Source organism: Tauraco erythrolophus, chromosome 22 (assembly GCF_009769465.1).
Source record: "Tauraco erythrolophus isolate bTauEry1 chromosome 22, bTauEry1.pri, whole genome shotgun sequence".
NCBI lineage: Eukaryota > Metazoa > Chordata > Aves > Musophagiformes > Musophagidae > Tauraco > Tauraco erythrolophus.
The window spans coordinates 3,884,571-3,906,764 of NC_141486.1; the positions used below are offsets into that span (position 1 = coordinate 3,884,571).

At 52.8% G+C, this 22,194-nt stretch overlaps 1 protein-coding gene across 2 annotated transcripts in view; it reads right to left on the reverse strand.

The window, feature by feature from the left end:
- Nucleotides 1-22,194, reverse strand: part of ASTN2 (astrotactin 2) — a 370,596-nt gene that overhangs the window by 148,848 nt on the left and 199,554 nt on the right. For both annotated transcript variants that reach the window (XM_086625404.1, XM_086625403.1), the window contains 2 exons: nt 13,248-13,414; nt 10,812-11,000 (listed from right to left, as the gene is read on the reverse strand). In XM_086625404.1, coding sequence (XP_086481530.1) covers nt 10,812-11,000; nt 13,248-13,414 — 356 coding nt within the window. The remainder of the gene's footprint in view (nt 1-10,811; nt 11,001-13,247; nt 13,415-22,194) is intronic.

Below are 22,194 nucleotides of genomic sequence, written 5' to 3' on the forward strand. Positions count from 1 at the left end.
TTCAGAGGAGCCAGGACCGCACGCTGGGACTTCCTAAGGAGCTGGCGCGAGGCTGGTGACTGATTTGCATCCAGTTCCTACGGGATGGGGGCATGGCGACGTGAAGCCAGTGGCCTCTCCACACACCAGCAGCTCTTCCTGGGAAACCCACCCCCCCAGCTGCAACGCCCTGGGAAGCACGAGCACTGCCTTTTAAATAATATTTGTCTTTCCAATGTAAATGCAGACGCAGCTCTCTGCTCAGCACACACGTCCATTCTCTTTTCACAATTTAGGATCTTAAGCTTTTTTTTTTTTCCCCCTCTCCTAAGCTTCATCGTTAACCTTTAAGATGGAGATAAGGCGTAAGAGTTTGGAAGGGAATCAGGAGGGACCTTGGAAATGAGCCAGGAGCAGTGTTAATACCAGTCTGCACATCATATCTCTTTGGTTCTTCTTTCCCCCCAGGGTGATTCGGACTGCTCTTGACTACCACGACGGTATTACAAACTCTAATGAGGTTTGGAAAATAAGAAACCCACTGCGGCGTGTGAGAAACGAACAAAAATTGTTTTGTCTTCTCTCTATTAGTCATTAGAAGCAGAGGAAAAACAGCCACAGGCACTGGCAGGGCTGCAATATCACCACACATCTCATATGCTAGCGCTCCGACAAAGTCATTCCAACGCAGTTAACGCTCCCACTCCCTCCCTGTGCAAGGCATGCTGTACGCCAGCATCCCCACGCAGGGCTCGACCAAGCCTGGGGCAGCCCCAGTGGTGCCCAGTGCCCACCAGCCAGGGCTGCAGCACCCAGGCAGCCCATCCAAGATGCCCACACAGGATGCTCAGCCGGCCCCTGGCTCTGCCCAGCAGCAAACCCGCCAGCACAGACTATGGCAGCTGCTCCGCAGCAAGCTGCTGTGCAGAGCCTGGCATCCCTGAGGGCCAGGGCCAGGCAGGGAAGGCGAAGGCAGCCCCAGGCAGGGCAGCTCTTGGGGACGCATCCGTACGCGGCAGCTCCCCAGCACTGTCAGGCAGCCAGAGCATATGGTGAATTAGCTGGGATTTGCGACCGCATCTGCAAAGCCGTGTTTCTGCCCGTGAAGTTAATTACGGAAGCCACGAAATGATGTGCGCAGCAAGCTGGGGAGGGGTGACAGCACCTGCAGTGAACTCACCCCTTGCCACCCTCCCAGGACAAGGCAGGTGCCCAGAGCCACCCCCACTCCTTGGACAACCTTCCGCTTTGCTTCCCTCCTCCCAGCTCTGCGGGCCACCGCACTCAGACCGTGTGGCTGCCTGATGACACGTGGCAGTGCCATCACACCTTCCAGATGTTCGCCAGCTGGCAAGCGGCACTGCCCCACGGCAAGCCAGGGTGCAGGCACGCAGGCTGCTCTACACGCATCAGGCTCCTTCGGCCCATGCTGGGGGAGAAATGAACTGGCACAAGCACCCTGAGCTTTCATCTCAAGAAAATTGTTATTGAAGGCAACAGCCCGTGGGAGACTCCTTCTTGCCTGGCTGCAGTCTGGGCAGGGTGACAGCAGGACAGCAAGGGAGCATCACTGGGGGACGGTGAGGAGGGCAAGTGACGCTGGATCAGTCCTTACCGCCTGCTCCTGCGTTCCTCTGCACGGCTCCAGCATCCGAACCAGGTCCCATTGCCCAGGGACTGGGTATGGTAGAAGATTTAGGAGATCTCCTGGGTGGTCATACGTGCCCTATGGGTAAGATGTGGCAGGGGATGGCAGGGCTCCCCGTACAGCTTGTCCATCACCTTTGACGGACAGTAGGTTCAACTGATGGGGCCCCAGCCCAAATGTTTAAAATGCATGTTTAAAATGCAACATGCAGAAGGGCAAATCCTCCATCTCTGGAGGGATCACTTGGGATGGGAAAGAGCAAGAGAAGATTTTCTGCTGCACGGAGGACTATATCCAAGCCCTGCTGCTAACTGGGAAGCAGGTATGGCTCGACAGCTGGCATAGCTGCAGAGCGCTCAGATATCCCCATGCCAGTGCCTGCTTGCGACTGCATTGCCTGGAGCAAGGATTCGCATCGCTGAGTCAATGTCAAGCCGATTTAGTCTGTGGATGGGGAATCTCTGTCGACCAACACTGGCACTAGCGAGGAAGAGCAGTGATGGGTTGGTAAGTGTCAGCCTCATCCCCGGAGGTACCGCTGGAGTGGTGTCCATGGTGCAAGTGGCATGAACCCACAGCTCGTGCTAATGGGGACCACCAAGGATATGCCCACAGGATGCTGGAAACCTCCTGCTATCATGGTTTAAAGCTGGGTGGTTACAGTTCGCTGCCTCAAACCCTTCTGCCTCACTCTCTTCTTTCTTTTCAGCTGAACATAACCCTTATTTTCACACGTCCCGAGTAGGTGCAGAGCCCCCGTGCCCCAGGAGTGGCTGCACCCCCGCATCGGAGGAGCAAAGTAGGAGAAGGAATTCCTGTCTGCAAGCCTGTACACAACTGCAAGGCTATAAAGCAAATAAGGACCCCCTGGGATAAAAGGTACTCTATAAATCTGAGCTGTTATTATTATAAAACCAATCTCCACCGCATCTCTTAATAATGCAGATTAACTATGCAATAACACCAGCTATAATTAGTATCATAAAAGTCAGAGATGGGAAAGGCTAGCAGGTCAGCCAGGCGGTCTGCTCCCCACAGCGTGGTGGAAGGCAGGAACCTCCCGGTGCCCTGGGAGCTCAGAAAAGCGAAGGCAGTATTGGGCGCCACGAAGGATGCAGTGACAAGGAGGGGATGGCACAAATCAAAGGCAGGAGTGGAGCAGAGGCCCACTCTTGTTCTGCAAGTGTTGAGACTGACCTCCCATCCTTCCTCTCCTGGGTGGGTCCATGTCCCCTCTCTCAAACCTTTATCCTTTCCTCACGCTCAGGACTGGAGACAAGGATGTCACCATCAGCTTTTCACAAGCTGGACCCTGAAGACCTCACAGAGCCCCTGAGAGCTGTGGGGGGGACATGGATGTCCCCTGAGGGCCACAGGCTGATGGCAGCAGGGCAGGCTCCTTGCAGGAGGGGCCTGTGTCCCAGACCAGCTCCCCAAGGAACGAGCATCCTCTGGAACCTTCACCTCCCATCCCACAAGAAGCTCCCAGCCCCTGCTCTAGGAGACACAACCTTTCCCTGTGCACACATGCAAGCCTTTCCCAGCAGCGTTGCCAAACTGAGATCCCACTGCCGGCTCCCATCCAGCCCAGGAACAAACACTCCTCCTTACTGGTTGACCAACCCAGCCAACGCACGCAGCCCAAGCCCCGACACTCACTGCCTTCCTCCACCTCCCGCTCCCAGAAACCCTGGCATCCTCCTCACCTCCATGGTGCACCCATGTGGCCCTGGCACTTCTCGCCCACCGTCCCCACTGGCACGGCAGCGCTGGCGGTGGGAAGGGCAGGGAGGAGGGCTCCCTGCCCGGGCACAGCACTGCTCTGCCCAATTAGTGCTGCTGGGTGACAGGCTCTGTTTGCGCTGTGTGATTAGCTGTGGAAATGCAAATCTCAACTTCCTCCGCCGCAGCAGCTAACAAGATAATGAATATTTTCATCAGCTGCAGAGAATACAAACATCTGCACAGGCACAAATGCGCTGCCAGGGCCGGGGAGGGGAGCAGGGGCATGAGGTGGGGGAGCAGCTCCCCGACATCCCTCGCCAGCGGGGCAGCTGCCAGAGGAAAGGAAAACTCCGCCACCGCTGGCTGGTCCCTGAGCCCAGAAAAAGCCTGTGGGTGACTCTCCATCACCTTCGGTGGGTGCCAGTACCATCTCCAAGAGCAGTACCTCTGCTCTGGATTGCACCTGTGTCTGCCACAGCGAGTTTGGGGTGCGGAACCGTGGTACCCACATCTCCCAGGGCACTGCGCCGGCTCAGCCCCCTCACTGCCCATCTCCATGGCCCAAGTTCCCCTTGGAAACATCAGCTCACCAATTCGCAGGGCTGCAAAGCCTGCTTCTGGGGCACACACCGAGGTGAAAGCTCCTTGGCTTTTCCTCAGCCTCACGATAAAGGTTGGCAGTTTGGCTGCGCTTTTTAACACCCACTTATTTCTTTGCAGCAGCACATCTTCACACACTGCCTGGCACCGCTGGGGCTCATGGAGGGCTGGGGATGGAGCCCAAGCCCTACGTCACGGATGTGCAATTGGTTTTGGGCTCTGGCTGTGCCAGCTGCTTCCACCGTGCTTCTCCCTCCAGCTGCCCAGGGCTCAGGCACAGGCAGGAGCCATGGGGCTCTCGTGGGAAACGGCCGAACAGTTGAGACCGACCTTGTGTGAGGTTATCCTGCTGCCTGCACAGTCTGGAATGAAACAGAGCAGCTCAGGGGCACATCTGGAGCAGGGATGGGGAAGCAAGAGCAAGAGGCAGGTGTGACAGCTGTGCCCACACTCGCTGAGAATGTCCTGGCCCACTCCTTAAATCCTACCCACACTGGGCACAGAACGGATCTGAAAACCTCTAGCACTTAAAATACTTCTATTACTAACAACTCAATCGGCATATTTTAAAAAACATCTCTTCTGCCCTGGACACCTGCGTTGTCTTGAGGATATCGCTGGCACTAGACGTGCTTTTGTTTTGCTCCAAGAATAAAAAACCACCACCGATCCGGTGCAAAAGCATGTGGCTGCAGACTGTCAGAAACACCAGCTCAAAGCTGCACAATCTGTTCTCCTTCTCGGTGGGATGCTAACTTTGAAACGGAGCGGGGCTGATGCACGCAGGATGCAATAGCAACCTAACTGACAGGGTGCTGTGCTAATTGCATTAGTCATTTGTGCACTGGATTGATAAAATCTCAATGCTTAGCCTGGCCAGCAAAGATGCACTCAAAATACACGGCATATGTCTATGTGAAACTTGTTGTAGGCTCTGAAAAGAGCTCGACAGACTCAAGGAAACAGCCAGGATGTCCCTGACACTAGATTGAGGGGTAGAAAAACCAGGATTGAGTTAACATGGCTCAGTTTTTTGGGAGCTCTTATGGGGATTGAGGAAAAACAGCTCAGATGAGGGCCCTTTTGGGGCTGCAAAGCCATTGCATGTGGCATGGCCACAGCAGGTACCAGGACAGCTCTGCTCTGCAGGCAGCATCCCCAGCTGGGAGCAGGCACAGCTTCCGCAGGGTGTGTATGAGGAACGGGGTGGAGAGCGGAGCATCACATCCCAGATCAGCTCCACAGAGCTGCTAAACCACTAACGACCCCCTTGCCTGCTACTGAGGACCAAGGCCTGCGGCATTAGCCTGGCTTAGAAAGACATCATTGCTTCCAACTAGTGTGTCTGAGGCTTCCGAGCTGTGAACAGGTAATAGAATTGCAGCAACAAATAATAAAAAGAGGAATGAAATGGAAGGCAGCCACTGGAAAAGAGATCCATCTGTTATCCCAGCCTGAAGGGTAATAGGTAAACAAGGCGTTGGGGTACCGGCTGGCGCCGAGCTTGCCGGCACAGGAATAATAAACAGCACAATTATAACTTCTGTGCTCAGAGGTTTCAAAGAGAGGGAAAAATATATGAAAAAATCAATAGTGTTCATTTAACTAGTTACAGACGTTACGTTTGTGATGCCACGGGGGAGGCAGGACATCCTCGCTGGGGCTGGCCTGCAAGCTCCAAGCTGGGTGACACCAGCGAAGCACCCACCAAACCCCCTGCGCCCGGACATGATGCTGCACCCGGCTGAGCACCCATCCTCACCCCCGGCAGCACCCACGGCCAGGGCAGCCATCAGGTGCAGCTCACACGAGGCCTCTCCCCATGCAGGGGGAGCGATGGGGTGGGGACGTTTCCCACAGCAGCCCCCCAGCGAGGATGGTGCCAAGCTGTCAGCATGCCCTGCCGGTTTATTAAGGGCTGAGAAGCGGCGAGAGGAAAGAGTGACAGATTTAAAATTAACTTGCCAAACTCCCCATCAATATTATGACAATTCCCCGCATCGGCTCAGCGACCCGGCGCGCTGCCTGACAGCACAACGCTGCTGCGTGGAGGCAGAGTGGCTGCTGGGCTGGCAGCGCTCAGGGCAAGTGGGTGCCCGTCCCTCCCCGCAGCACCCCGGCCACCTCGGTGCTGTGCTTGGCAGCACCGGCCGGCACTCAGCACCACCTCCAACCCGACCTTTCCCTTCCCCAAGGCTGTCAATAAGCAGCAGCCCTGTTTTACAGGTGGGGATGCGAGGAACAGCATCCTCCAAGGACCATTTGCAGAGTGAAGGGTGCTTCCAATTTGCAGGAAGGTGCTTAGCATGGCACAGCAGCCTTGCATCCACCGGAGCCATCCTCCCTGGTTACAGAGACGGGAAAACACTTGGTGTTCAGCGGGTTTTTTTGCAGTGAGGAACTGCCAACAATAAACCTCTCCCCGCTCCAGCCACCAAACCATTTTGGCTGCTTATCTGCCCCCAACACCCAGAAACAGGCTGGACTCATTGCATCTCTGCTGGGGAGGGGATCAAACAGGGGCCGTGCAGGTGAGTGAGGTGCTTCCCGTGTCTCGGGGCTGTGCCAAGCCGGAGCAAGAGCCAGGATGACAGGCAGAGACAGGGGCAGGGGTGGGAAGGGACCCCAGTTAGGGCAGACAGCTGCTCCCCAGGGAATGCTCTGCTGCATTGCTCTGACATCCTGTTTGCCATGCAGTAATAATCCAGCCAGTGAAGTTGGCTCCGTGGGTAGTAATTTGGGTTTTCTCCATATTAATGACATAAAAGCAACAGTCTGAAACTGCAAACAGCTCTTAAACAAAAATCTCTGTTCCCTCGTGGCAAAGCGATGGCACAAAACAGATAAGGAACGAACAAACAACCCATTTGGAAAATAATCCCCCGGTGATTTGGGGATGGTGCGGAGTTTGGGCTCTGCCCCACCGTGAGGCAACGGGGGGAAAATCACTTTAATCTAGTCTTTAGCGAGCTGGATCCACTGCTGAGCCTCCCGGCTAGACCGAGAGGTGTGAGCGGAATAGATCAGCCCCAATCCCAGCTATTTATGAACACCGCACGGCATCTCGCCAAAGCGAAGAACCTGTTTCAAAAGAGAGAGGGATGCCCAGAAGAAGGTGGCGGCTCTGAATGCGCTTTCAGCTCAACGGTGGAAGGAGGAAGAGGGGGTTTCTGGTGTGTGATGAAAGATCCCTCCTCTGCCCTCCACCAAAGTGCCTGGCGAGGGACCACGCAGCAGAAGCGTGGCTGGAGGAGTGCTGTAATTTAAATGCTTGCAACAAAACAGCAGCAGCAGCAATGACGTGGAACACTCCTCCGAGCAGGAACCTTGATGTTGGCTTGTCCAACAGCTCAGCTGAGCACCCCAACCACCACAGCAATAATCAGCGGTTATTAAGACACCTCAGTACAGAAAAAGCCAACAACAGATCTCCTAACTCATGACGGCTCGAGCTGAGCTGCAGGGCTGCTGTGGTGCTCATGTCCCGCTGCGCTGCGGCTTCCCTGTCACTGATGGATGGGGAAAGGGTCCTTGGCACCAGCATGAAGGGACGTGTGAGCAGAGACAGGCTCCATGCAACACAACGAGGAGTTGCACCAGTGCTGATGCACACATGAAGCACATGTAGTGCAGTATGAACCGTCCTGGCTGCTGCCCATCCCTGTTGTGGGTACATGTGTTGCAGCAGCCCGTATTTGCTTGCTCCATGCTTCCCTTGGGTGTTACCATCTCCTCATGGCAGTGGCATGACGCCACCGAAGTGTTAAGTGCTGCCTGACTCTCCTGGATAAAACAATGCAGAATAAAGGGGAAAACCAAAATCTGAGCCAACACTGACTGGAATCGTAGGCTGGTCTCAGGTCTGGGACCTCCAAGCTGTGCAGCTCTCCCACTTCCTTACCAGCCTGCCGTGCCACGTGCTTACATCAAACATCCTCTTTACTCTGCGTCCTAAAGGTACCCGCTGCACATCCCCATCCTTTTGAGCCAGACAAAAGAGAACCATCAGCCACCATCTCCATCCCAGTGCTGTGCCAAGCCGCAGTGAGGAGGACCACACAGCTGTCAGAGAAGGGCAGAGGCTTTAATCAGTGCTGCAGACCATTGGGTGGCAAAGAGACCACCCCAAGCCCAACAGGATGGAAATACTGCTCTAACTGATAGGTGTTGCCCAGGCCAGGGTGTGAGAGACGGCTTTTCCCAGCACAAAGGCTTCCTCCCAGCACCATGCTGACATGCCTGGCAGATTGAGAATATCCTATTTATTAAAGGCACTGAAGATGCAGCGACATGGGAAGCAGACACCATTCAAAGGACTGTCACATCTGCATAGCTAAAGGATCCCAGCAGTTATAAATCCTTCTAAAATACTCAGCCCCTTGTTCTGATAGCAGGTTCTTGCTCCTACTTTGCAGAAACAGGCTTTTAATCCCTGGTATTAGGCAGCTTCCTGCTATGTTTCAAATGTACCAAATTAAGGGCTTCTCTAACAGCTGGTGTCTTAATGCGCAGAGAGGTTCTTGAATATCTATGAAAATCAGAGGTAAATTACATCTTTTAGTTAATAATTTCTTCTCCATTAACCTCCTTCTCTTCCCTTGTTAGGAGATGATGTAATGGTGCTTCTACGGCGTAACCCTGCGACATGCCAGGCAGCCTGGCTGCGGGGAAGGACGCTGGGCACGGAGACGTGTGCCCTTCTCATCACTGCCCGGCGCTTCTGGAGCCAACAGGCTACATTCAAATGGGAAAGGGCGGCCATGCTGACCTTCCAGGCTGCCGAAAGCATTTCTGGAGGAAAACAAGCTGCCTCCCACCAGGCTCCGAGCTCTGCCCAGCCACAGCATCGCACGCTACAGTGGGCACGCTTCGCGGGTTGCTCTTGTTTCAGACCTGCTTTCTCCTGTTCCTCACGGCTGTTAGAGCTGGGACTAGTCCTCCTGCTGATGCTGAGCACTGAAAACCCTGTTTGTGATGGTGAGGTGGTGCAGAGGATCTGGGTCCCGCTGCGCAGACCCTCACTGGGAAAAGCCTCCCTGCACTGGCACTGCAGGAGCGGTGCCAGCCATGGGAAGAAGGACGGATCACTAACCTGACAACCTGTCAGCTGTGAGCCCCAGGGAGTGCTTTGGGCTCTGACCCCTCGAAGATGCAATCCCAGCACCGCAGGTGTTTTATCCTGAGAGCAAAGAGGCCGAAGCAGCCCCAGCAAGAACCGCTCCTATTCCAGCCTGGGACTGCTGAAACCCACCATCCCCTGGATGCTCCTGGACAGCATGACTTGGAGAAGCCACAAATCCCAGGATAAACCAGACCCACAACCAACCTTGTGTGCTTTCTGGCTGGAATTTAGCCCCAAGGACAGGAGACATGTTTGCTTTCTGGCAGCTACAAAGCAGCCTTTAGACCCCAGCCCTGCCTGAGGCAGCGGAAGGATGGCTTTCCAACCCTCCTGCCTTGCAGTGCAAGCAAAAGGCACGCTACGGACAAGCTGGAGAGGAAATTAAAGCCCCTGAAAAGGAGGTTTGGTACCTTGGGGCTGATGGCACAAGCTGGGGCTGGACCTCATTCAAGGGGAGCCCATCCAGATCTGGCATTTCCAGACGATGGGCCTGAAGAGTTTATGAAGCCCCCAGACCTCCTCGACCCACCAGTTCACGGAAAATTTCAGCTCTGCAGCGCTGGCTCTGTTCTGATGGACCCACTGACACTTGTAACATGGGAGGGAGAGAAAGCAAAGAGGAGCCCACTGGGAAAATTGCCTTCGCATACTGTCAGTTCTCACTTCCAGCAAAGGCTGTGGATTCGTTGGCTCCAAGAGCTCCGCTGGCTGTGGCATTCTGAGTGCCTTTGTGCTGGTGGAGCTCGTAATTCATCTGCCATCAAGAGAGCAGAAGGCCAGAGTTCAGCATGAATTCATGGCTAGGAAGGCTTTGCACTCAGCTGGGGAAAAAGTGCCCAGAAAAACAGCATGGCCAACAGGGATGAGCACCCACAAGTGCAGCGAAAATTGGAGGCAGCAATGAGGTCTTGGTGCCTTAAGATGAAAAATATCCTCTCTGTGCACTGGCAGATGCTGGCCAAGGAAGAGTGGTGTTTGGGTGGGATGTGGGCTGGATCCTCGCTGTGACCAGCGCTGCTGCTTTGAAACTCATAGGCCCACCTTGGTTTACACCAGATCAAAATTCAGAAGAACTGATGAAAATTAAATAAATCAACTCATTTTCCAGCCCTGAATTCAACAACTATCAGCACGCTCTCCTCTGTGAGCGCTGAGAGGCAAAGACTCAGGCAGCCCAGACCCCACTCTCTCCACCCATATCTGACCCTTGACACTCCCCATAGACCCAGGGCAGCCCACAAGCACCCCCTGCTATCTCCTACTTGCACTCTGGTGGGGGATTTACCTTCAGCTTATTGACATTATTTCTTATTATGCTATATTCACAGCTCCTCCCAGTACGGTAACTGGGGGCACTGAATAAAACCAGCTCACGTGGGTTGAAAACACACCAAAGGAAATGCTCTTTCACACTACACACGATCAACGGCGGAACTCTCTGTCGCAGGGTATCGTGGAGATGAAAGACATCAGTGTTCAGAAGAAGATGGGGCAACACCACCGAGAATAGTCCCTCAAAGGCAATTAAACACTCATCTGATGAGACACACAGCAGCCCAAGTTGATCCTATGCTGCTGCATGCAGGAAGGATGAGCAAGTAGGAAAACCACAGATACTTATCCTTTTGCTCTCTTCCCCTAGTGAACGTGTCAGAGATGCTGGCTCTGCATCAAGGGATCTTGGTTCCATCTCACCATCCCCATGTTCCCAAAACTAGGAGCAGAACCGGGCCTTACCTGAAAGTCATCTGGAACACCTGCCCCTGGTTGACGTGCTGGCTCCTGTTGTTATAGCCATGAAGCATCTCCCCAAAGAGGGTGTCGTTGAACTTGGCATCCGACTTCAGGCACTTGGGGCCCTCACAGATGTCAGACAGCATCAGACAGGACTTCCCATCCGGGGCCAGCTTGTACTCCTCCACGCACCTATGGAGCACCATGAGCTGTGTCAGACGGGCCAGGCGCAGAGCACCCTGTCCAGCCCAGCCCAGCTGAGCATCACCAAGGCCCAGGAAGGCGCAGAGGTTGCAGAGACCACATGCTCTGTGGTAGCTCAGTTGGGCAACCAGCAAACGAGCACTTGGCTCCCAACAGCCATCCTTCCTGCAGTAGCACTGCCCTGTCTGCCTGCAGCCACCCTCTCCTGCCTGGGAGCTGCCCCCACGCTGGAGAGCCGAGCTGAGCCCGCTGTGCGTTGGCTGCTCAACCGTCACCGACAGCCCCTGCCACCCATTGCCCTCTGACGTTGCTGTGATGCAGGTACAAAAGTTCCCAGGCAATTGCAAAGAAAAATCAAGGTCCTGCCCTTATTTTCACCCGGCAGTGCCCTCCTGCAAGGAAGCAGCTCCAGCGTGGCTGCTCCTTTGTTCTTTGGTCCCACTTTCAAGCACATTATGGGTAAGAATGCTGGAGAGGGGCTTTTTACAAGGGCATGGAGTGACAGGACATGGGGCAATGGCTCTAAACTGAAAAAGCGGAGATTTAGATGAGATATAAGGAAGAAATTCTTCCCTCTGAGGGTGGTGAGGCACTGGAACAGGTTGCCCAGATAAGCTGTGGCTGCCCCGTCCCTGGAAGTGTTCAAGGCCAGGTTGGATGAGGCTTTGAGCAACCTGGTGTAGTGGAGGGTGTCCCTGCCTATGGCAGGGGGGAGAGAACTAGATGATCCTTAAGGTCCCTTCCAACTCAAACCATTCTATGGCTCTATGATTCTAAAATGCATATGCTCATCTTCAACACAGCAAGGGAAACTGAGGCAGGCAGCAAGGATGTGATTTAGCTACAAACACAGGAGACATCAGTGGCATCTTTTGCATATATGCTCATCCTGCCTCCGCTCCTTCTCTTCTCCTTCCTCTGGCCTCTTCCCCAGCATTGCAGCTCCCAGCTGACAAGAAAACCTCCACTCTCTGCCTGTCCCATCCTCCTGGTAGCCACAGCGCTCTGCTAACATCAATCCAGCTCCATCCAGGCTCGCTCCACTCTCTCATTCCCCTACTGCGTTTTACTGCTTCAAGCGAAACTCCCACCCATCTGTCACACTTTTCCTTGCCTGTTCCCAAAGTGCAGCTTTGCCTTGAAAAAAGATTATTAAAAAAAAAAAAAGGAAACAGTCTCTGTCCTTGGGGACAGAAGATTGAAATGCAGATACCCTGCGTGTGTGCGGACGGAGACCACGTAAGGTGCCAAGATTTTCTAGACCCTCCCCAGAAAGGTTGCTTGTGCCTATATGGATTTCCAACCCCTTTTGCAGGCACGGCGGAGACAACGTGACTCAACTGCTCTGTGCTGCTAAACAATAATAAAAAAAGAATGTGGAGGGGAGAAAACCAACAAACTAGCAAAAAAGATTTAAAAAAAAAAAGACAGAAGCAGAGATGGGCAGAGCTCCCTTGGCTGTTCTTCCCCGGGGCTGCATGAGGTCTCTGCTGCACCTGCAGCATTGGGACTCAATGGATGCTCCTTGAAGGAAGTGTTAGGAATTTGTGGGCATTTCCTTCCCAAAAGGGCTCCTTTTCCCCTCCTTCACCCTGATCTTTCCCACTGGGACGTGAAGTAGGTTCCTCATGTGCCTGAGAGCGTGAACCAGCCGAGGGCTACAATCCACAGAGCCCGGGGCGGGTGACGGCTGGCTGCAGCTGTACAGCATAGAGCCAGAGAATCACTGAGCTCCTTTTAGAACACACTGCAGCGGGGAGATTTTCCTCAGAGCACATGCTAAATTGGGTAGGATTACAGGATCCTGGCCAAAATCAGGGATGAAACTCTATTTTAAGAGTGGCACAGGGGAGGAAAAAAAAAAAAATTAAAAAGTAGTATTTTTTAAACAAATCCTCCACTTTCCCCCTCCAACACGCAATGTGCAATTTTTGGGTCCCTTCCCGGTGAGTCACAGATCAAACCATACTGTCACACAGCGGGGGACAGGAGGAAGGCGCATCTGCTCACATTGCCCTCGCACTCCCATACGCTTTTGCCCGCAGGGAAACCAGGTGCCTCTATTCCCTGCAGGAAGTCGGCTCCACAAACAGCCTTTTTCTTCGACACCCAGCACCCTCGCTGCGTATGCTGGTTTGGGGACAGGTGGCACAGGAGGAGGGTTGGCAGGGATGGCAATGGGCACAGGTTATATAGCTGCTAGCGGGAGATGCAGAAGCGTTGGAGGGGACTCACCCGCAGAACATGAAGATGGTGCTGGACGAGGGGTCGTGGGGCAAAGGGAGGGTCTGCTGGAGACAGAGCTGCTCGCAGCCTCCATTGAAGCCATCTGAGCAGTCGATCCCTTTGGAGTAGTCGTAGCAACCAGTGCCATCCTTCATGGGTCGGAGGTCCTCAGGGCACTGCAGCAAGAGAGAGGACATGGTAAGGTCACCCATGGGTCCCCACCTACCCTGGAGCTGCAGCCCAGTGAGTGCCCTCCCATGAGCCAGAAGGAATTGTGCATCAAGCTGTTGAACTCCGTCTACATCTAAAGAAGATGAGTTTATCCTGAGTGATGGACAGGGCAGCCCCAAAGGCCCTGCCCCACTTCACACAGCCTTTGGGGAAAGGGCAAGGATCACAGGGCAAGGACCAGGTCTGCTGCAAAAGCCACGCTCTCCATCCTCCCTCTGGAGGAGATTGAAATCCCGGAGGTAGAAAAATTATCTAGTAAGGAAGCCTCAAGGCAGCATGGGCCAAAGCATGACAACCAGCTCCGTAACGTGCTGGAGAAACCCCCTGCATTTGTTACCTGTTCCTCTGAGAGGCAGAGAAGTCTGGTGCGACCCAGAAAAATCATCTTGACACCTGGGACCAACCCAGAAAAAACATCTCCATGCTTGGGAGTGACCCAGAAAACAATCCCAACCCATGCCAGGCAGGCCAATGAACATGGCCTTGGCATCATCTCCAAAAGCATCTCATGCTTCCCATGGCAGGAGGCAGCCATGGGCAGGACCAGCCCATGGCGGAGGAAGGACAGGATCACAGCCCAGGCTCATCAGCACAGTTTTCCACAGCCGAGGGAACCATGCTGATTCACACAAGCTGAGGATCTGGCTCTGGGTTTTAATTTCAGTTCCCCAGCTGGCTTTCCTTGTCCCAAAAGATAAAAGCCAGCAGGCAGCAAATGCCATCAATAAACTGTCACCCAGATTAAAGCGCTCTTCTATTCCACTCGCGTTATTTATCCCTTTTCACCAAACACGCACGCACACAAACAACAACAAAAAGGCCAATCCTTGAAAAAATAAATAAATCTTGCCTAGAAGCAGCTCGCAATTAAAAATGCATTATGGAATTTCTTGAAGATGAGTTACTCTGGAGGTTGTACAGGTAGTGATGAAGGCGGGTTATAAATGGCCTCTGTCAAGCAGAAGAAAGGTTATAAAACCGCTATACTTCGTGCTTAAAAAAGAAAATCAATTTTCCGTGTGAGCAAAATGCTGTACATATTAATAAAAGTTCAGGAGACCCTGGACCCTGCGCTTGCTGTCACAGACTGGGTCCCGACAGGAGACGGGCTGCAGAACCCTGCTCACTCTTGGCTGCTCAAGAAGCAAACAGCCCTCAGGGGACATCAGAAAGATGCTTTAGGGGGTCCTGGTCCACTCTGTCCGAGCCATGAGAAGTTTCTTTTCACCTCCTAGAAACCCTCAGCCATTCCAGTACTTCCAGTACCCTAGTCTTCCAGTACTTAAAGGGGGCCTACAGAAAAGCTGGAGAGGGACTTTTTACAAGGGCATGGAGTGATAGGACAAGGGGCAATGGCTTTAAACTGAAAGAAGGGAGATTTAGGTTAGATGTAAGGAAGAAACTTTTCACTCAGAGGGTGGTGAGGCACTGGAACAGGTTGCCCAGAGAAGTTGTGGCTGCCCCATCCCTGGATGTGTTCAAGGCCAGGTTGGATGAGGCTTTGAGCAACCTGGTGTAGTGGAGGGTTTCCCTGCCCATGGCAGGGGAGTTGGAACTAGATGATCTTTGAGGTCTCTTCCAACCCAAACCATGCTTTGATTCTACGATTTTTCGACAGCATCAAAGCTGCTTCTGTCCTGTCTGCAGCAACCGCGATGTCTCGGGCATCCCTGTGCCTGATGTCCTCCAGGAGCCAGCGAAGCGTGGACCATGTGAACCTCAGTACCTTCCCTGAAGGCACCGGATAAGGTGGGAAGGGGCAGCAAGGGATGGCTGAAAGGCATGAGGCTTTTCTAGCCAAAGGATGCTGGCAGCAAAGGGCTCTGGAACAGGATGCTGCCTGTCCCTGCAGAGCAGGCAGGGCGCAGGCAGCCCTGCCTAGGCACGAAGCAGCAGAAGACAGGGGAGCAGGAAGCTTTCTAGCTGCATACACAGAATAAATATGAAGGAGGAGAGGACACTCAGAACAATCTGTGCCTTTCACTGCTGAGCTGCCTGGGAAATAGGATGAGGATAAGTGTGTTTGTGAATCCGTAGATACAACACTTATCTCCTGCGGTCTCCTCCGCGCCTGCCGGCCCCGCTGTAAGAATAAGAGCTGTGCAAATTGGCAGAAGCGCATCTCCCTGGAGGACACGGAGGGCTGACTGCGAACAGCATCGTCTGCTCCACGGCACCGCAGCCGCCTCTCTGCTGCTCTCCCCGCACCGACGGGGATGGGGAGGTCTGGGTCTCTGCCCGAGTCCCCTCTGGAGCTCCCAAGGGACCTTTCAGGGTGCTGAAGGTAACCGGATGGGACCTTAAGTGAGAAGAAGCTACAGGATCACAGCCAGAGGATCAGTCACGGCTTTTCTGAGCTGTCACTTGGGACTCTCATCCTGGCACTGATCCGTGTGCTGAGCTCAGCATCGTCCCCAGCCTGGTGAGGAAGATGATGACTCTTTAGGGGAAGGTACCTTTAGGGAGGTAGGGGAAGGGCTCTTTACATTAGTGATGGGAGATAGAACAAGAGGAAATGGGCATAAGCTTAGTCAGGGGAGATTCAGGTTGGATGTTAGGAAGTATTTCTTCTCTGAAAGGGTTGTCAGCCACTGGAATAAGCTGCCCAGGGAAGTGGTTGAGTCCCCATCCCTGGATGTGTTTAAGAATAGGGTGGATGAGCTACTTGAGGATATGGTTTAATGGGGATTAGGGATGGTTGGACTCGATGATCTCTAAGGTCTTTTCCAACCTAGAAATCTATGAATCTATGAATCTATGAATCTTTCCGCAGGATTGTGTTAGTGGGTCACCAAAGCCCTCCCTCCCTTAGCCCCACTCTGCTCAAGGCCACCCTTGGGATATCCCTCCAGTTTTGGCTTTTAATCACCAGGAAATGTGTTTCCTTTCTGTTTGTAATTATGCACCCTAACGTGCATTAATTACAGCAGGCAAATAGCTCAGCACAAAATTTACAAAAGCAAGCACCCCCTCCCCTCTGCACCCACCCCCGGCACGGAGCCGGCTCTCCAGCCAGCTGTAGTGTTACATCGAGAAGCTCTCCAGGGACAGAAAGCTTTGGGAGCCAACACACAAACACAGGAGGTGTCCCGGCTCGGTGGGGGGAAAAGAGCCCAGGGACAGCGAGCCGGGGCACCGGCGAGCCCTGCAGGTAGTGGCAGCAGCAAAACAAACAGGCAGATGGCAGGAAAGGTAACGGCAGCGTCCTGTGCAGGGGGTTTCACAGGGATGAAGAGGTGGATGGAGCAACTGTCGGGCACAATAAAACTTCACTAGACATCTCCCTGCCCCCGGAGCAGAGGATTTGTGATCACGATGTCCCACCAATAAATCAGAGCAGGGAGAAAACTAAAGCCCATTTGGGTGCAAATGTGTTCTTGCCCACAGGCTGAGCGTGGTCAGAAATGACCCAGGAAAAAGTCAGCTTGTGCTAATCCCGACTCCTCAAGCTGTGCTGAAGGGTTGGTCTGGGCTCCTGGGTGGGCTCACAAAACCAGAGGTTGCTCTGCTTTTGCTGGGCTTTTATAAAGGACCAAATCTGTTATTGCCGACATTGATTTGTCTGGCTCAGGCAGCAGAGAACCAATAATTACGGTGAGTTTTAATCAATCCCCCATCAATTCAGCTGCAGTTCAATTTGCGATTTGCCTCGGCAGTGACACAGGATGGGGGGCTGTGTCAGAAAATGATTAGAAAATCAATAAGCAACTCGGCCAATAACTCTGTCTGGGTGATCACGGGTGACACATCCCTCCCCGATGGGAGGAAAGCTGGTGAAACATGGTGCCCCAGCAACCTCTGGCCAACCACCCCTGTGCAAAGCTCATCTGGATACAGGATGGATCCATTTATCCAGGGAGGCAAAGGGAGCCTACAAACCATTAGTCAACCATTCAAAGAAAAAAGCTGTTTGTGGTTTGCCATGTTAGACCCGCACAGCTTGGGAACTCGCTTTAAAGTCCCAGACCATCCTTCACCCATGGATCTGACAAGTGACAATACCTCAGAGCTTGGAAAGAGGGTTTGGTACTTAAATCCACACTACAGAGAGGAAAAGGGAGGGAGGGGAAGACTCCAGCTCCTAGTCTGCTCCAAAACGCCAGGGAGAAGCTGTTATTCTACAAATGTAATTCCACTGCCTTGCAAATCCACCCTGTTTACACAGGAGTGAATTGGTTTCTCTGTGACCACCAGCCCTGAAAACTGCTCTCAGGATTGCAAAAGAAAACTTAGTTTCTTGTCATCTTCTGCATTAGCACTGATGATACAGCTTCTGCCGGCTAAACACGACCCACAGCTGCAATGCCCCAACCCTGCTGCTACCGGTCGGTTTGGGAAGGCAGAACCACCAGCTCAGCAGGGGTTTGGCTGTCAGCACAACCAGACATCAGCTCATCCCCTCCCAACTGTGCCGGCAGCGCCAGGCAGAGCACTCAGGTCTTGATTTTTATCATTGCAGTCGGCAAATGAACTCCGAGTACACGCAGGGAATTGATATGCTGAATAAGGAAGTGCTATTTTTACTCATTTTTTTGAGAAACAGGCTTTTTTTCCGTTTAAAATGACATTTCTGAGGTGAGATGGAGTGGCAGAGCTGCCAGGACCTGCTGCCACATGCCCACTGCCACCCCTGGGACGCCACCAGTGCCAGCCTCGCCAATGTACGGGGCCGTGGTTTGGAACAAATTGGGATGCCCGTGCCCACCACCATCACCCCAGCACAGTGTGTGACAACATGTGGCTTCCTGCCACCGGATCTCAGCACGGCTCCTCCGCCCACCACCACCATCCTCAGCACGGCCAGAGCAAACGCAACAGGAGGAGGATCGTCTTCAAGGGAAAGGAAGTATCCGCCAAAACCTGTATGAGAGTGTGTCTTAGGAAATAAGTATCTGGACGAGTCCCTTTTTGTGTTAGTGAGCAAAAGCCTCTTTTTTTCCCCCTTTCTCGTTTACAAAGCTCATTAGCAATGAGATGGGTGAGAGGGTCACTGGAAACAAAATCCGAGTCTCATTACTGACATGGATCCCCCAGACGAGAGGACAGCAGCTCTCCGTCTGAGCTGCCTGCCAGGGTTTCTCAGCTCAGCTCCTCTCTTCTGTTATTAAGTTTAAAAAAAGAATATTTAATAAAATGTTTCTGTAGAGAGTAAACTGCCCTTTTTATTATTCTGCTCTGTTTTCCCAACAATAGCAGCCTTTTTGTCAGAGATAAAAGCCCAGACTTCTCCCATGCTGGGGTGTTGGAGGTGATGCTCTGGGTGCAGACGAGCCCGGCTCCTCCAAACCTCATGGGGAAGGTACCATGAACCCCCTGCTCCCAGTGCCACCCTGGGAACCACACCCCCACGTCTGGATGTGTCCAGCAGTGAGACCCAGGCTCCCAATCCTATGCCCAGAGCAGGTTCCCCAGGCTGCATCCCCAGCGCTGCTGGCCTGAGGCTGCGGAACGGGCTGGGGCTGAGCGCTGCAGCGGCACCGACTGCAATGTCCAAAGGCCCTAATGACCCCCCGTTGTTCAGAGGCATCCTTGCTCCTCACCGAGGAACCTCATCAGCTTGAGACAAAAAACATTAATCTGAGGCACTGCTGAGGTACAAGCAAGTGCCAGCATTTTAATGAGCTCCAACCTATGCGCTGGCATGTATTTTATTTGCTTGTTGGAGCTCAGAAATGATACAAATACAGTAAACTCCTCTATGTTCATATATATATAGGGACAACTTTGGCTTATTCTGCCTTCACTTTCTTGGCTCAGAAGGCCCTAGGCGAGCAATGCTCCTCAGCAGCAGCAGGACCAGAGTCTGGCTGCATACAACCCAGTCTCTACGGAGAAAATTTCTCTCTCCTGTTCTAATATTTTGGTAAAACTTGCCAAAAAAACGATCACTAAAGCAGCCCTTAGTTCCAGCATCTTCTCTCCAAGGCCACCCCTGCCTTGACTCCTCGGGGCAGCGATGTCCCCACCACCACCTCGGCTGCGGCAGCCCCCTCCCTGGCACCCTGCTCTGGGGGAGCATCCTTCCCAGAAGGAAACATTACAACTCTTTTCTGAAATAGCAGTCATTATCTTCCCACTCTTTTTCCCCCCTCCCTCCCTTCCCTCTGCTTCCTTTTCCCTTTCAAGATCATCAATCATTATTTAGCCTCAGAAAAATCAAACCCATCTGTCTTCCAGGATCCCGAGCACACACTGATAGCTCACGCTCCTCGGTTCCGTCCCCCCATGACAGCAGACTGGGGGCTCCGTGGAGGAACTGAAGCTCAGGGCAATGAGGCTGTGTCTCCTCGCCTTTGGCCACTGCACAGCTCTCATGTGGACTCTCTTGGGCAAGTCACTGTGTGTATTTTTTGCATCTCAATTCAAAGTGGGATGGCCTTGTTCCAAGCAGCTGGTGGGATGCTATGTACATAGCTGTAAGTGCTCAGAGCTCCTGGAGCAAGGAAATCAAGCTAGTGGAAACCCTCCAGCTACCTTCCTTCCATGAGTCATCAACAGTCTATTTTGGGATACACTGGCATCTCCTGCCCATCACAGCACTTCCCTTCCCAGCCACAGCAGGGGCTGGCACCTCCAAAAACCTTCAGGAAACCAGACACTCAACTCCCACTCCACCTGACATCCAGGGTGCAGTCCAACCACAACACTACACACCAAATCCTATAACCCAAACCAAACACGAAGACCCGACCCAGCTGTGACCACAACACACAACGCACCCAGTCTGCTGGGGAGCAGAGGGCAAGGGCTGGTGCCAGCCAAGCCGCCTGAGAAATGCCACTGAAAAAGCCAACACTGGAGAAAATGCAGCTTTTATCACCCAAACTAGCTCTCCCCAGAGCAGGCAGAGACCTCCAGCTCACCTCAGTGCTCCCTGAGCTATTCCACTTGCTTCTAAATTTGGCCACCACTTGCTGACATGGTGCAAACCCCTTTTGCAGCACTGAAAGCAAAGGCAGGCGGGCAGTGGGCTCCTCACCTGCCCCTCCGCTCCCTGCCATGGCCGGCTACCAATCCCAGCAGCTTTTGCCACTCTTGGCTTCTCTCTCTTCCTTAAATCCCATTTTCATCACAAGTAGTTACCTGGTTTGATGAGATAAATCCGAAACAGCAGGATCCTTGGGAGGGGGGTCTGCTGCCGAGCTCAGGGGGCTTCTGCTTCCAACCATAACATGCGTAAGGAGTCACCTTCTGCTTCAAGGAGCCAGCTAAACTTTAAAGGGATTAGAAGAGATGGTTTCCTTCCTCCCTTGTGTGTGCATCTCCAACATAATTAGCTAGGTGCCTCGTAAGGCAGGGACAGATGAGTTTTTATTTTTCAATGAACAATTGCCTGTCAGAAAAACACAGATTTGATGAAGCTTAAGTGCATTGTGGGATTCCATCAACTACATCTCAAAATTCATTGGGAAATTAGGAGAGCATTTAATTTTGACAAGGCTGAAATGTTTTGGTTTCCACTGCCTAATTTTGTTTTTATTTCAGTCTGTACACTGGGATAACGCAATACATAGCATAAAACTCCAGATGATAATGTTGGAATTAAACGTTTCCCCATTCTTCATAGAAAGGGGATGTTTTGAACTAAAACATTTTGGAATTTTCACATACGTGGGGGATTTCTGCACAGCATTTTGGTTTGGGCTAAAACTCCCAAATACCCAATTTCCCCTCAAGAACACCAGTTCTCAGCATCATCCATTTCATTTTGAAGTACCTCCCGACTCCCGTTGGTCCACAAGCCATCCTTAGGTGACCTGTGCTGCAAGGAGGAGACCTGACCAGTAGCCACTGTTCTGTTCCTTCATTTCTAATCCCATATTCCCCTGAAACAGTTACAGCCTTAAATTAAGTCATTTCTCTGCCCTGCTCTGCAGCAGCTAAGAAACAGCCCATCGTTTCGATGTGGAAGAGAGCAAAAGAGAAGGATTAGCTCCAGAGAGGCCGTGCTAAGGCTTATACACCCGTGTGGACCATGCCAAAATTCTCTTCCTTCTCTAAAGAGGATGGGACTGACACCACACTGCTATCACCATGGGCCACAACTTCACCAAGAGATGCTCTGGTAGATGCTCTCCCTCTGCACATTGCTGAGTCAGACAAATTCCCTCCTGCCTGACACCGTGATCACAGAAAAGAACAGTTCACATTGTCCTTGTACGCAAGCTATACTTTTTTTTTTCTCACTCAAATTAGAAATAAAGCTGTGCTAGAGGAACCCCAGGCTGCGAGCAGGGAGATGGTGATGATCAGCAGGATTCCATATCTGTGCAGAACAGCAGCACCCTCTGCTGGGCTCAGTGGGCTCTCCTGCCTCTTGCCAACATCTCTCCTAAGGTGGGACGGATCCATGCTGTGAGCCCTTCCACATCTATCTGCAACATCTTTGACCTCCATGGCACAAGTCTCCTGACTTAGAAGACTAGCTCACCAACATCTGCAGGCATCACAGGTGTTGCAGAACCATCAGACCCCACCACCTGCACCAGCTAAGTTGCTCACACAGCAAGGAAACAAGGGGCCTAATTCTGCTGCTTCCTCAGTGTGGGACCCCAAGCTGCCTTCCCCACCACTGGCTGGGCACCTCATGCCTTCCTGCATCTCTAGGAGGTCCACACAGTGGTGAGATCCCATCTCGAGAGGCATCGCAGGGCTCAGCCACAGACACACACACACCCCTCCCTTCATCTCCACACCACATGGCTGTACATACCACTGCCTTTTC